Here is a 15,031-nt window from a genome sequence, read left to right on the forward strand (position 1 = left end):
CTCCCTGAAATTTTAAACTACTCACTTTGAGTGTGTTTCTGAGATTGGTCACAGAAAACGTGTGCGTTGCTTAGTCCCTTAAATTTTCCACTCTGATTCCCATTTGCCTTTGCACAGGAGTTCCTGGTGCACCGAGATTTCAACAGTTTTTGAGGGTGGGGGGAGGAAAAACCCAACAATGAACCACGTGAATGGTTGAGTTGTCGCTGGGTTTTATAGAAGCCTCAGGTTTAACTGGGTGGTGAGACCCTGCCCAAGAGCTGGCAGGAGGCCCCGAAGGAGATGCTCTGTCCGAGCTGCCGGGAAACACGATCTGCTCCTGGATGCTGAAACGTGCAGCTACCGCAGTACAAGGGGAGATCAGGAAAATGGCACGAGGAGGCTGGGGACGGTTCCGGGACTTCTTTGCCAAGCTCAGCTTCCCTGTTCGGTGTCGGGGAGTGTGTGTTGCCCCCGCTGCCGGCCCAGTGGTCCCTGTTTCAGCCCAGTCCGCCCCAGCAAGGCCTGGGCCATCCCATCGCGGTACCTTGCCAGTGAATTGTGGGTTGGGGTCGACTGCTTTAATTTGTCTGGTTGGCAAATAGAAATCCTCTCGGCTGCTTGCAAAGCTCCTCAGTGCTCCCCCGCCTCTCGGACGTGGAGCTTTGATGTCTGCGTAACTTCTCTACCTGTTGTTATCCCTATAGGTGCGTGGAGGGCAGCGACAGAAGAGTGGGGCACGGAGGACTGGAATGAAGATGTAGGTACTCTCCAAACCCCTCTCCTCCGGCCGGCGGCCACCCTGTTTGTGCACACGCAGCCCCGAGAGGAGCGTGAAGCCCGTCCTCCCCAAATTGGGCACAGTCCAAGCCAGGCTCCCAACTCCAGGAGCTTCTCCTAAAGTACACGTGTGGTAGAGGTTATCGTAGGAGCCCGAAGCAGGAAGGGATCCCCCCTCCTTTCCTGCAACTGCTTGATGGAATTCTTACATAAACTGGTTCCCCACGAGGTTCTTGCTCGGTTCCTGCAGTGGAGCAGCACTTTGGGAGGGATCTGCACCACGTGCAGTGGAGGAGGCAGCAGCAGTTTCGTGTGTGTGTCACATCCCTCTGCGGGCCCTTGTGATTTGGGGAGAAGAGAAGCTCTTGGCTTTACCTTCTGACTCGCTCTTTGCCGTGTCTCGTTGCTAATTTGGTCTTCGCTTGGTGTCTCCTTCAGGGGGGAGGATGGACGCTGTTATCACCTGCTTTAATTCCTCTGTATCCGTTTCATCTGAAACGGGCTTCAGTCCCTCTCCGAGTCACGGGAGAGCTTCTGTTCTCCCAGATGAGAACAGAGTTGGGCTTTATTATTACTAGTTTTGCTGCTCATTTTTGCTAAGCTTCCAGAACAGGCAGGAAGGGAAAGGTTTTGCTTTCCAGGCACCGTCTGAAGGAAGCGCTCCTGCTGCGTTTGGAGACACGAGCAGATTCTCTGTCGGCTCAGCCAGGTCTCTGCTGGAGGGGAGCCTCTGATAGCCCTTCTTGCCCTCCGTGTGGGTGATGTGCTCCCAGGGGTTCCTGATTTTGGTTTTAAACTCTTGCGGTTTAGTTGCTGGCAGCTTCTCAGTCTGGAATAAAAGCTGTTCATAGTCAGATATGTTCCGGGCTAAATCACACGTGGTCGCTAAACCGTCTTTTCAGTCATTTTTGAGTTATTTTCCTTCTATAGTTGAGTTACTTTCCATTCCATAGATCTACTGGTCTCTGGTTAGATCCAGGCGAGACCAGGATTGTTGGAAGCTTAACTATGGGTCTGAAGCTTTTCTCTTTGATGTCTCTCGCAACACTTGCCCCTACCTGTGCAGTGGGTTTGCAGCTCAGTGCTGTTGTACCGTCAATTCAGAGCTCCTGTCCAAGACCCCAGCAGCCCCAGTGGATTTGTGGGCTACAGGAGACTTGTAGAAGGTTTTGGGTGTGGGTTTTTTTTTCCATTGGCAGGTGATTTGTGCACTTGCCTGAGAAGAAACAAATGAAATAGAAGCTGATTCCAATGGGAGCCAAATGTTAGAGAAGTTTAAGCACTTGAATCTCTTGAATCAGTCTGTGGCTGTTTGTCTCAACCGTCTGTGCTTTACTTGGAGTCCTGAGATGCTGTTCTCACTTTTGGATTCTTTTTGCCTCTTTCATCTTTCAGCTGTCTGAGACGAAGATCTTCACCGCCTCCAACGTGTCTTCAGTGCCTCTGCCTGCCGAGAATGTGACAATCACAGCTGGACAGAGGTGATAACCTGTGGCAATGCTGTTTATGTGGGAAGAGTGGCCCAAAAGTCCCAGAGCAATTTGCCATCTCAGATTAGACCTTGCTGGCTAGCTAAATGCAGATGCTCTCAATAAGATGAGATGGATTTAAATCGAAAAGTTGAGTTAGGAGTTTCTGGGTCTTAATCCTGGATTGGAGTTTTCCCAGGCTCTGCTGCTGCTTCTTCAGCTTTGGGACATTTGCTGTGTTTAATGGAAGGTGTGCTTTAAAATAGAAGGCCATGCAGGATCTTGCTTGGTCTTGGTCTTTTTGAGGTGGCTACTGGCAGTTATGAGTTAATACTCTGCAGATTCATTCAATTTGCAAAGTAAAAGCTATAAATTGTGAGGCTGGAGGTAGAATAACGCTGCAATGGCAGTGAGGGCTGGGAGAGAGCTCTAGTTAATCTCAGTGAGTTGTCGTCCGTCTTTCTGCAGAATCGACCTTGCAGTCCTGCTGGGAAAGACGCCCTCTTCTATGGAGAACGAGTCGACTAACCTGGAGTCATCCCAGGCTCCGTCTCTGGCCCAGCCCCTGGTGTTCAGCAATTCCAAGCAGAGCGCTATATCCCAGCCTGCCTCCGGGAACTCCTTCTCTCACCACAGCATGGTACGGGAACGCCGGGCTCGGCCAGCGTCCGGGTTTTGGCAGGTGTTGGTTCCCCAGCGTTCTCTCTGCGTTTGGACAATGTGGGACATCCATCTGCTCCCTTCTTGCGGGCGGCAGAGTCCTCTGCTGGGGTGATGTGCCAGTCTGCTCTGAATCCAGAGGCATGAAGTCCATTTCTTAATTAGAAATAATTGGGATAATTCCTCCCCCTGTTTCCCCTGCCAGACTTGCAATACGTGCTTTTTTCCTGCTCAGAGGAAAGGGAAAGCTCCGGCAGTCCAGGGCTTGCACGGTCAAGGGTTTGAGCAGTGGGACTGGTTGGGAGTTGGGGGCAGGATGAAACACTGGTATCTACGGAGAGGTGAAGGAGGGAGGTGTTGGATCTGAATCAGGGATGTGCACAGACCTCGGAAGGTGCTGCTTCGTGTAACTCCTGCAAAAGCAATTAAAATTTTGCTCTTAATGGTGAGATAGTTCAGGAAGGATTTCCAAAACCACCTTAACTAAAGCCACGTTCTCCTGGTGGTTGTCTTCTTTAGTGCAACCAAATGCACGTGAATAATTGAGTACGTTTTTAAAGATCCTGTCTTAACTTTCCCTGTACACCTCCGTGACACTGTGAAATGCCCTGGGTCGGGCAGCAGAGAAGTTATCTGCGCTCACGTGTGATAAGGGCTGAGAGGGACGCGTGAGCTCTCCTTGCCAGGGTGTCTGCATCAGGAGCTCAGGGTGTTGGGCTGAGCACCCGTGAGAAGCAGCAGGGTACAGCGTGTTCAGGCTTATGTTAAGAGATGTATTTGTCCTCTGAGCCAAGTTCCAAGCCAGGGGAGACGTTGACTTTGTTATTTCTTGGCTGAAATTGCAGGTGAGCATGCTGGGGAAAGGGTTTGGAGATGTCGGGGAGGCCAAAGGCAGCAGTACCACAGGTTCTCAGTTCCTGGAGCAGTTCAAGACGGCGCAGGCCCTGGCTCAGCTGGCGGCTCAGCACACCCAGCCCGGCGGGAGCACCACGGCCGCTTCCTGGGACATGGCATCCACTACGCAGACCTCGTCCCTCGTGCAGTATGGTGAGGAACAGCAGCGTGGCTCCCCAGAGGGAAGTGTGTTCTCCCAGAACTGCAGAAATGCCCCGTGAACAGCAGTGTGAGGGATTCAGTGAAGGGCCAGGTCACAAGTTCAGAACCAAGCCAACTGCTGGAGAAATTAAAAGAAACCTGGGTGCAAGTTTGTGAGAGTAAAATGTAATAGTGCACACGAGTCTTTCCCTGCTCCTTTTATACTTGGAGCAGTTGAATCCATGTCTGCCTCTTGGTCATTCCAGCCAGCTTCAGGGCCAGGGATGGGGCGTTCCTGAGACCCTCGCTCTGCAGACCCTGCTCTCTGGGGCAAAGCTGTGTGACAGGGAAGGGTCTGAAAGTGGACACCTCTGGAGAATAGTTCCTGAATACCAACACTTGTCCGTCTCATCTCACTGCTGACCCGATGTTATCCCTTAAAGGACTTCAGTTCTGGTGACTGTTAAATGCCAAGGGGTAACTCTACCTCTGGGCTGGCGTGAGGGGATGAGCAGAGAGCGAGAGGCTCCTGCTTTTTCACTGAGATGCTGAGCCCCGCTGTGCACAGCTGAGTGCTGGTGCAGCTTCTTTCAGCTTGTGCATTTTATTTCTTGCTGTAGGGAAATGGCTCTGGTTCAAATCTAAGCTGAAGAAAAATTGAGCCCTGTCCTAGCAATAGGCAGTGTTGGCAGCTCCTGATCTTTTCAAACAAGGAGCCACAGAGGAGAGTCAGAGAGAATAGGAGTTGGTTTTTAATAAGCTGCGGTGAGGCTTAGGCGGAGTTGTGCGAAGAGCTGAGGGCGGGCAGCCTTGAGCGGTGGTGGTGGGTGGAGGGCACCTGGTTCTGGCAGGAGGAAGAGCAGGCAGAGAAACGCTGCGGTGGTGGCAGAGAGGGAGACGGACACAGCGTCAGGCCTGCGGGGACTCTGCCATGCAGCATCTCCACACAAGGGACTCAAGTCCAGCTTTTCTCGGAGGGTGGAGGACTGTGCTGTGTGAGCTCAGTGTCCTGTCAGGGTGGTGGAAGGAGCTGAGGGGAGAAGGGCTTCAAAGGCTCAGCGTTGGTGGTGGTGAGAGCGCAAGGCTGGGAGTGGAGACGCTGGGCTTCTCTGCCGTCTGATTTTAACAGGCTCCAGGAGGAGACACAGAGTGAAATGATTTTACTTTTCTTGACACTAAGAAGAATCAGAACTTGATTGAACTTTAAGGAAACAAATCCTTCTAACTCAACTCTTGTTTCCCCTGGTAGATCTCAAGAACCCAACGGACTCTTCCGTGCATAGTCCCTTCACGAAGCGTCAGGCCTTCACGTCAACTTCAACCATGATAGAAGTGTTCATGCAGGAGAAGCAGCCGGTGGTCACTGCCTCCACAACCGTGCCGGCACCCCCTTCCTCGCCGCTGCCCAGCAAAACCAACCCTGTTCCCCAGATGTCCCCCGGGTCCTCGGACAACCAGTCCTCCAGTCCCCAGCCCGCACAGCAGAAGCTGAAGCAGCAAAAGAAGAAAGCGTCGTTAACATCGAAGGTGTGGATTAGTGGTGGGGAAGGAGTCGGTGTAATCATGTTAGAGCTGCAGGAAGATCCGTTTGGGGATGAGGGAAGGCTTGGCCTTCCTGCTGTTAGCACTGGGTGTTTGTGGGGTGATGGAGAAAAGCTCTGCCGGGCTTTAACAGCGTAATTCAGAGGGTGAAAACCCATAATTGCCGTCGCGTGCTGGGAAATGTGGATACTACAGTCACTTTCTGCTGCCACCAGGGAGTGATTGACCCTCTCTGTTGTTCCTCCCTTGCAGATTCCTGCGCTCGCAGTGGAAATGCCCGGCTCAGCCGATATCTCAGGGCTAAACCTGCAGTTTGGGGCGTTACAGTTTGGTTCGGAGCCTGTTCTCGCGGAGTACGAATCGACGCCCACAACAAGTGCCGCCGTTAGCCAGTCTCAGAGCAGCCTGTACACTAGCACGGCGAGGTGAGGACAGGACAAGGAAGGGGAGGGTTAATCCCAGCAGGTAGCTTCAAAAGGTAGCTGGTCCCCTGGGTTTTAGTGACACTGCATACTAGTAGACCCTTTCTGACTGTGCCGTGGTCACAAAGGGGGGACAACGTATGCGACAGCAAAGGGTAAGTTGCCCGCAGGCTCGTTCAGGCAGCCCTGTGGCTGCTTGGCCTGTGGTGCTTACACAGAACACAGACGTTTCCTGCTGCCTTTAAACGGTGTTGCTGGAAACTCAGGAGAGGAATCCCCAGCGCAACTCTTCGTTGTCCCTGGAGAACAGATTCTGCGTGTTTTGTCCTGCCTTTTGCCTGGCAAACCAGGACGTGGTGGAGTAGGTGTGGCTACGGTGATGATGCCTTGTGAAGCAAAGTGTTCCTGTCTTCTGTTAGAATCATAGACTGGTTTGGGTTGAAGGGACCTTTTAAAGGCCATCTACTCCAGGCCCCCTGCAGGGCCATCTTCCGCTCAATCAGGTTGCTCAGAGCCCCTCTTGGGCTGACCCATAGTACCTGCCTGGTCCCTTGAGTACTGGAACCTGAGTGGTGGCAGCTCACGAAATGTCACCCAGAGCACAGCAGGGTGTCAGGCGAGGCTGCAGCGAGGTGCCAGTGTCCTGCTGTGGCCGCTGGCCCTTGTCTGGGGACGTGTCTCTGCTGGGTTTGCCTGGCTGCTTCGTGTGGTGCCGCTGTGCTGATGCTTGGGGCTCTGTATTTTGGAGATTTGAGACGAAGAGCCTACAGTCTGGGTCATCAGGGCTGTTTTGGAGGAAAATGTTAAACTCTTTTTTTTCTTTTTTTTTTTTTCTTTTTTTTCCCCACTTTGTAGTGAATCTTCATCCACAATTTCGTCCAATCAAAGCCAGGAGTCTGGTTACCAGAGCGGCACAATACAGACAGCAACGTTTACCTCCCAGAACAGCGCTCAGGGACCACTGTACGAACAGAGATCCACCCAGACGAGGCGATACCCAAATTCAATCTCCTCCTCGCCCCAGAAAGATCTGACCCAGGCCAAGGTAGGAGAACAGCTTTGCTCTCCCTTTGTGCTGAGTAAGCGTAGTGTGTGAAGCACTGTCTTGGGGGAAGCCAAGTGGTTTATCAAGTGCTTCTGCAATCCTTTAGCCGCACCGCGGGGCTTGTGGGCTCTCGTGAGAGCTTTCTTCTGGCTGCTACGAGAGCCCTTAGTTCTGTTACTCACCTGGGGCTGGGCCAGGGGGGTTAACAGCGGTTAAGTTGATTGCAGGCCGTGTCATGCATAATTACCCTGTGCAGAGTGGCATTTGGGCTAAGGATTTCGTTTTGTCTTAAGCATTTGATTCTTGCATGCTGTGCACAAGTTCAGTGACATCAATTTTGGCTAATGAGCTCGGGTTGAGGGTGTTGAGCCAGTCTGACTACCAGCAGCAGAGAAACTTCCTGCACTGCTTTCTCAAATACGCTCCTGAGGGTCTGGGCTATCACTGGGCTAGTTGAGCTTGGGACTGACGCTGTGACTGTGTTGGTAGCACGCCTTTTGCACACCGGAGGAGGGAGTGTGCAAGGGGGCTGACACTAGATCTGCCTCTGGAAAGGAGCAGCTGCAGTGCCCAATACTCTTTTTTTTTTTTTTTTTTTTTCCTTCCTTTTCCTCAGAATGGTTTCAGTTCTGTACAGCCCACGCCATTACAAACCACACAGGCCGTTGAAGGTAAGAGTCTCTCGCTGTAGCGGGTGTCCTGAGTCTCTTGTACTGCTTGTATTCTTTGCTTTGGATTAAAAGCTTTATCTAATAGAAAGTCCTTTCCCTGTTGGACTAATTGCTGCCACTCAGATTATTTGCTCGCCTTGAAATGTTCAGCTTCCTGCTGATGGATCCATGAGATCCTTCATGAATCACTCCCTGATGGCAATAATTTGCTCTGATTTGTTTGTGAAAGGCACCTCAGGTGTAGGTCTTGAAGCTCTTTGCAGAGCTGATGGTGGTGTTGGGGTAAAGGGAGATGTAGGACACCGTCACGCTGTCACAAGTGTGTGACTGGTTGGCAGCAGCAAGGGAAGCCCCAGATCTCCCTGCTCCTCCAGCTGAGCCTTCGCTGATCCTGAGTTGTCCTCCAGGAGCTGCTCGTAGCTGCCCCTAACCCAGAGCTTGTGTTCGCAGGTGCTACAGGCCCCGCAGTGAAATCAGATTCCCCCTCTGCTCCCAGTATCACACCTCTCAACGACGGGGTGTCTGCATCGTCCTTGCTGACGACGGCCAGCCAACACTCAACGGCTCTGAGCAGCCTGAGCCACAGCGAGGAGCTCCCCAGTACCACCACCGCCCAGCTCAGCAGGTGAGCCAGCGTGTGGGGTGGGTTCTGGAGAAGGGATCTGTAGCAGTCTCTTGCCGTGGGGAAGACTGAGGTGACTCATCCCATCTGAGTAGATAGGGAATGGGGCCTGGCCTGGTGCCACCAATGGTGACTCTCACATCTTGGCCTGATGACCTCTTATTCCTCCCTGCAGTACGTTACCCACCCAGCAGAACAGTCTGTCCTCATCCACATCCTCTGGGCGAACGTCAACTTCAACTCTTCTGGTGAGTCTCAGGGTGCTCTAGTGCTGTGCACCCCAGTTACTGCTCTGCTCAGAGAGCTCTGCTGGGGACCCTGGGTGTGCGGCCAGCAGGGTCTGCAGTTGGGACAGAAGCTGCTGGGCTGCTGGTTGTCCCACTGGAGTTTGGATGTTATGTGGAGAGAGGACAGAGGGTTGTGTCAGAACACGGTCTGTGCACCTCTGGCTCCAGGCTTTTGACACCCCACCTGTTTCAGAGATAAACAGCGGGTGCTGTTACACGCTTGCAGTGCATAAAGGCAACGTGCGCTGGCAGCCCAGCAAGCCCCCCGCCCCCTGGGCTGCGTCCCCAGCAGCGTGGCCAGCAGGGCGAGGGGGGGGGATTCGGCCCCTCTGCTCCGCTCTGGGGAGACCCCACCTGGAGCACTGTGTCCAGCTCTGGGGCCTCAGCACAGGAGAGACATGGAGCTGTTGGAGCGGGGCCAGAGGAGGCCCCGGAGATGCTGTGAGGGCTGGAGCCCCTCTGCTGGGAGGGGGGGCTGAGAGAGTTGGGGGCATTCAGCCTGGAGAAGAGAAGGCTCCGGGGAGACTGTGGAGCCCCTTCCAGTCCCTAAAGGGGCTCCCGGAAAGCTGGGGGGGGGACTCTTGATGAGGGAGGGGAGCGATGGGACGAGGGGGAAGGGTTTTAAGCTGCAAGAGGGGAGATTGAGCTGAGCTGTGGGGCAGAAGTTCTTTGCTGTGAGGGTGGTGAGAGCCTGGCCCAGGTTGCCCAGAGAAGCTGTGGCTGCCCCATCCCTGGAGGGGTTGAAGGCCAGGTTGGAGGGGGCTTGGAGCAACCTGGTCTGGTGGGAGGTGTCCCTGCCCAGGGCAGGGGGTGGGACGGGATGGTCTTTAAGGTCCCTTCCAACCCAAACCATTCTATGGTTCCATGATTCTTTTTGATGCTGTAGCAACTCTTGAAAGTGCTGTGGAGTTGCAACCAGATGTCATGGCAAACTGATAGCTGGTGGAGTGTCACTGTTCAAGCGTAGATACTGCTGGAGCTCCTGCAGTACAGAGCTCCTGGGTTTTGGCTTCTGCAGCAGAATAAATCTCCCCACTGCAAATGCGGTGTTCAGCCCTGCGTCTCCCAGCAGATGGACATGTTGGGACACTGCACGAGAGGCTTGGAAGCGTTAGGGGTTGGCTGCTGTCAGGGCTTTGGGCTTCAGCCAGATGCAGAGCAGTTTTCTCCGTAGCCTGCAGCAGCCGAGTTCATTGCAGGCTCTCGGGAACGTCCGGGTGCAGACAGAGCCACACAGTATTTTCTGTGGAATAGAATAGAATTGTTTTGGTTGGAAGAGACCTTCAAGATCATCAAGTTCAAGCATTAACCCAGCACCACGTGGACAGCACCCTGCAGCGTTTCTGCACGTGGTTACATCTGTCCCGTTCCCTAACTCTCTTCCCTTCCTTCCCTAGCACACGAGTGTGGAGAGTGAAGCGAGCCTCCATTCTTCTGCTAGCACTTTCTCCACCTCCTCCAGCACGGTGTCGGCCGCCCCGCCGGTCGTTAGCGTCTCATCCAGTCTGAGCAGTGTCAGCAGCCTGGGCCTCAGCCTCAGCAGTAACTCCACGGTGACGGCCTCCACCCGCAGCTCTGTTGCAACAACATCAGGTACTTTCCTGGGTCCTGCTAAACAGGAGGAGGGTGTGGGGGCTGAGATACACTGCATCTTCTGTGTGCTTCACTGTGGAACTTTTCCTTTCTCTTCCTTTTTTCAGGAAAAGCCCCTCCCAATCTCCCTCCTGGAGTCCCACCATTGTTGCCTAATCCATACATCATGGCTCCGGGGTTGCTACACGCCTATCCGGTGAGTGGGACAGCCAGCGCTCTGCTGTCCTGTCATGGCACTAGATCCCTCTAGCTCTGTCTTCAGCGAGCAGGCAGGGGTGTAGTCTGGTAAAGAAACCAGAAACTGTAACAGCAGCCCAGCACAGCTGCCCCACGTGGGAAGAGTTTGGACCCGCTCTTTCCCATAAAGCAGTAGCGGAGAAAATCCATGTGCCCATGGGGGTGAATCTCTAACTCTGGTCACCCCAGAGCAGCTTCTCTTCGGCTTGTTCTCTGCAGCCTCCCCAGCCTTTGGGGAGCAGCGGCCCTGGGTCAGAGCGTGGCTCCTGAGAGCCTGGAGCTGCATTAGCAACACGGCGTGACAAAGGCCAAACAGCCAGAACAAGGGTGGCAACTGCCACCAAGTCTAGTGATGTGTCACAGCCCTCTTTTAGAGGCGAGGACAGGTTTTGGAGCTGGAATAATTTTTTGGAGTAAAATTGTCAAGTGCCTTTGTGGTCTGGAGCCGCAGTGCTGGGTGTTTGAGCAGCTCATAAAAACACTCCTGGCAGTGTCAGTTGTACAGTAGCGACTGCTGGCTGCCTGCGCCCAGGTAATTGTGTAGCCTCCGATTATCTAAATGTTTAATCTAAAATTAGGGAAGTGTCTTTATCTAACCTGCGTCCCTAACATCACCTCCTGCTCTTTTTCTAGCCACAGGTGTACGGATACGACGACTTGCAGATGCTCCAGACGAGATTCCCCTTGGTGAGTGCTGTGGACTGACGGACACACACTGCAGGGGTGTAACAGCTGAGGGCTGCGTGTTTGGGGGTACAGACAGGGCAGTCTGTGAGCTGGCAAAAGAGGGTGCTGAATCCTCTGTGGCAGTAGCGAGGAGTTAACTGGTTGCTCCTTTGCACTTGGAGTTGGAGCACTGGTTATTCAGACAGTGGTATGATGGTGGAGTCGGGGAGTGTGAGATCTACCCAGGCAGAGCTGTTCCGCCCGACAGTGGTGTGAGGAGCTGTTGTAGACACTTCCCTCTGATCCTTAGAAGAGGCAGTGACTAAATACCTCTATGAGGCTGGGTTTTATTTAGCAATACGATGTGTCCCTTGTGTTGTGGAGGGAGAAGCCCAGGCAGTCTAAGGGCTGCATTCCAGTAGACCTTATCTGGTTCTTCCCGTGGCCAGACGAGGGGGACGGTGAATGCTACAGAAACCCAGGTTGCTGTAGGCTGCGATCAGCCCCGATGTGGCTGATTGAACTGCAGTGCTCCAACACATCTCCAGTCCTTCTGGAAATTCTTCTTTTCCAAAAAATACTGTTTTGCCTCTTCAGACAGCGCTCATAAAACTTCTTTTGTTTTTCTCCTTCAGGATTACTACAGCATCCCATTCCCTACGCCTACCACCCCGCTGACTGGAAGAGATGGCAGCCTGAGCAGTAATCCGTACTCTGGTAGGGAAAAAGATGGCTCTGGTGGCATATCCCATCAGGTGCTCCTGCTGCTGCTAATTAATTTCCTGTGCCGTTGTCTGCTGGCACCACCTCCTGCACTGCCTTTGGTCTAGAGCATGTATCTCAGCAGCTAAATTCTTGGCTTCCCTTTGATCATCTGGTCGTGTCGAGGCACGTTACCAGGAGGATGTGGACAAGTAGGAGTCGATGCAGCAGTTGGAAAGGGAGCGAGGAAGGGCTGAAAGAATCTGAGAGGTGTAAAACTGGGGAAGTGCTTTTCAGGTCGTGGTGAGGCAGGGATTAAGGGGTGCTTCTCAAGCACTTAGAGTAAAAACAGAAAGAAACACAAAATCTGGAGAAACTGAGTTTTTTATCTATGGGACAGTCTCGTGGAGGAAGAAAACAGGGCATTTAGGACCTGTCAAATTCAAACCAAATGCCCGGTGGGTGGCTGTTCTCTCTCTGACCTCGACGGGTGTGTTTATTCCACTGCTGATTTGCAATGAGCAGCAGTTCTGCTGAGCTTTCATGTGCTCTAGGAATTGTTGCGCTTTGTGGATCGCTCTTTTTCCAGCCCCACTTCTCCCTGGCTTCAGCAGGAGCTTGTTTGTGCGGAAGTGCTTTTGCCTGGTACGCTGAGGCTGAAAGCCCAAGCTCAGCGTGCGGCACCACTGTGTGCGTGATTTGCCAAGTTAACATGGGTGATAATTAATGTTTGTGGCCATCCTGGCCTCACTTGTGAGCTGGGGCAACACTGGGAAATTCACTTGCTTCCTGTGTGAGTTCTGAATAGGGAGAGTGTTTGCATGAAAGAGCAGCAAAGGGAGCTTCCCCGAGCCCTGCAGCCAAGCCCTTACCCAGTGCCCAGAGTGGGAAGAGAGGAAACTCTATTTCCGAGTACTCTCCGTGGCCGCTGGGCCTCTGCAGCGGCATTTGACTCGGTGCTGCCAGCAAGAGAGAAGGAGATGTGAGCCCTGCTGTAAAAAGGGGCCATTCAGACATCCTCAACTGGAAGATATTTGCCTCTCCTTTCAATGTGGGGCTGTCTGGCCAGAGGACAAGGCCCCTGGGCTGCTGCTCTGGCTGCAGGTCTGGCTCTGGAGGGAGCCAAGTCCTGTTCAGGCAGTCGCTGATGCACGGAGAGGGTGTAGGGAGAGCTCCAGCATCCGGGCCCTGTTGCTGCGCACGCGGCAGGTTTATCCAGTGGGGGATCACAGGCTGACATCGGACAGTGCAGCGCTGTGGCTTGGAAACATAGAATCACAGAATGGTTTGGGTGGGAAGGGACCTTAAAAATCATTGTGTCCCCCCCTGCCCTGGGCAGGGACACCTCCCACCAGACCAGGTTGTTCCAAGTCCCATCCAACCTGGCCTTGAACCCCTCCAGGGATGGGTGAACATTTCCAGGGAAGGGAATCTGGGGCTCAGCTGTTGGGGTTTTCTCTTCCCCTCTGAATTCCTTCTCTCCGGACAAGAAGAGCAATTAACAGCTTGGCCTTATCAGTGTGCAAGGCTCTGAGGGCTGCAGGCCTTAGTAGCTGTGGGAGGGGGTTGATTCAAGTCACCGTTGATCAAAAAGCTGTGTCACCTTTGGGCTGAGCTGGAATGGACCAGGATTTGATGCATCTGTTCTTCACACTCCTTTCGCCTCCTGTATTCCAGGGGACTTAACAAAATTTGGCCGAGGTGATGCCTCTTCCCCAGCTCCTGCAACAACTTTGGCGCAGCCTCAGCAGAGCCAGACCCAGACCCACCACACCACGCAGCAGACGTTCCTGAACCCGGCGCTGCCTCCTGGCTACAGTTACACCAGTCTGCCGTACTACACAGGGGTACCAGGGCTCCCCAGCACCTTCCAGTACGGGCCCGCCGTGTTCCCTGTGAGTTTCCTGGAGGTGAGGGGTGGGATTCGGGCAGGAGGGCAGTGCAGCCAGAAGTCTCTCCTCACTCTGCTTCTCTCCTTGCTGTAGGTTGCTCCTACCTCTTCCAAGCAGCATGGTGTGAATGTCAGCGTCAACGCATCAGCAACCCCTTTTCAGCAGCCCAGCGGCTACGGCTCCCACGGATACAGCACCGGTAAGAGACCCAGCAGCATCTTCCTCTGCAGTGGTTACTGACAGCGGCAGGGCTTGTCCGCAGTCTCCAATAGTAAGGGAGGAAAATAGCTGCGGTGCCGCTCGCAGATGGTTTAATTCTCCTTGGAAAGATCCAGGTTTGTTCCGCATCTGGGTCTGGAGCAGGTTTGAGGAGTATGGAGCACTTCACACCCTGCTCCCTGCCCAGCCCTTGCATGGCTGGAGCCCTGGGCTCGTGTCAGAGGGCTAAAGCTGCTGAATTGTTTGGGGTTTATTTGTTTGGGGTTTTCTGCTGCCTGTATGTGATGAGTAGAATAATAATTATTCTAGATTTGAGCCCAGGAACTTGTTTGACTCCTGTGTTTGGCAGATGCGTGCTTTCTAGAGGAGTGTCCTTGATTCTAAGATGCAAGAAGGTCGTGAACCTGCTCCTGGGTTTCACTGATTAACGTCTGGCTGACTGAGAGGGCCTGCGTTTGGGTCCCTCTTCCAGCCTTTAAATTCCTGTTGTGCCTTTTTTCCCTCCATTAGAGCCCTTCAAGACACTATTTTCTCTTTGCGAAGATACTTCAGCCCTGTAGCAGGTCACCCAGGGCTGAGTCTTTCAAACCTCTTTGATTTCAACACTTTTTCCAGGCCTGAATTGATTGCTGAGGTTTCCTCTGTCCCACCCCTTTCAGAAACAACCAGCCTCAAATGCGGGTTCTTTGCCAGCGTTGCCAGTCCTCCAGCCCACAGCTTTCCGTGTGGCTGCCTGTTTTCCATCTGAGGAGCCCTTGGACCGTCCTGGCTACTGTTTTGTGCTGGGAGTTTGTTCCTTTTCTCCTGCATTCCCCCCAGCTCTTCTCAGAGTCACTATTTTCTGGGCTCTTCAATAATGTGCATGTCTCTGGCTGGCAGCAGGCCCCTAAATGTTTCTCTGGAGGCATTTAAAAACTGCTGGTGGCCAGAGCAAAAGAGCTTGCATCCTCCCGGCACTTTGCAGCCTGGCTTTGCCAAGACCCAGCTCCCTTTGGACGGTGTCTGGCTCCAGACCTTCCCTGGCTGCAGGGCCACCAAAGCTCTCCCCGACCTGATGCCGGCATTAGCGGCACTGAACCCGTGGCTGCTGCCTGACGCTCTCTTGCCTCTCCTTCTCCCCAGGTGTATCCGTGACATCCAGTAACACGGGAGTGCCAGACATCTCGGGCTCTGTCTACTCCAAAACTCAGGTGAGCCTCTGGGGTGTCTC

The 15,031-nt window shown here is 53.5% G+C and overlaps 1 protein-coding gene across 4 annotated transcripts in view; it reads left to right on the plus strand.

Annotated features, from left to right (window-relative positions):
* Nucleotides 1–15,031, plus strand: part of UBAP2L (ubiquitin associated protein 2 like) — a 28,095-nt gene that overhangs the window by 10,915 nt on the left and 2,149 nt on the right. For all 4 annotated transcript variants that reach the window (XM_074164623.1, XM_074164625.1, XM_074164622.1 and 1 more), the window contains 17 exons: nucleotides 687–739; nucleotides 2,155–2,240; nucleotides 2,697–2,868; nucleotides 3,734–3,935; nucleotides 5,173–5,450; nucleotides 5,718–5,890; nucleotides 6,743–6,932; nucleotides 7,549–7,603; nucleotides 8,054–8,228; nucleotides 8,401–8,473; nucleotides 9,910–10,105; nucleotides 10,213–10,301; nucleotides 10,976–11,029; nucleotides 11,644–11,725; nucleotides 13,388–13,605; nucleotides 13,696–13,801; nucleotides 14,944–15,011. In XM_074164623.1, the coding sequence (XP_074020724.1) occupies nucleotides 687–739; nucleotides 2,155–2,240; nucleotides 2,697–2,868; nucleotides 3,734–3,935; nucleotides 5,173–5,450; nucleotides 5,718–5,890; nucleotides 6,743–6,932; nucleotides 7,549–7,603; nucleotides 8,054–8,228; nucleotides 8,401–8,473; nucleotides 9,910–10,105; nucleotides 10,213–10,301; nucleotides 10,976–11,029; nucleotides 11,644–11,725; nucleotides 13,388–13,605; nucleotides 13,696–13,801; nucleotides 14,944–15,011 (2,270 nt within the window). The remainder of the gene's footprint in view (nucleotides 1–686; nucleotides 740–2,154; nucleotides 2,241–2,696; nucleotides 2,869–3,733; nucleotides 3,936–5,172; nucleotides 5,451–5,717; nucleotides 5,891–6,742; nucleotides 6,933–7,548; nucleotides 7,604–8,053; nucleotides 8,229–8,400; nucleotides 8,474–9,909; nucleotides 10,106–10,212; nucleotides 10,302–10,975; nucleotides 11,030–11,643; nucleotides 11,726–13,387; nucleotides 13,606–13,695; nucleotides 13,802–14,943; nucleotides 15,012–15,031) is intronic.

The sequence above is a fragment of the Numenius arquata genome, chromosome 27, assembly GCF_964106895.1.
Source record: "Numenius arquata chromosome 27, bNumArq3.hap1.1, whole genome shotgun sequence".
Lineage (NCBI taxonomy): Eukaryota > Metazoa > Chordata > Aves > Charadriiformes > Scolopacidae > Numenius > Numenius arquata.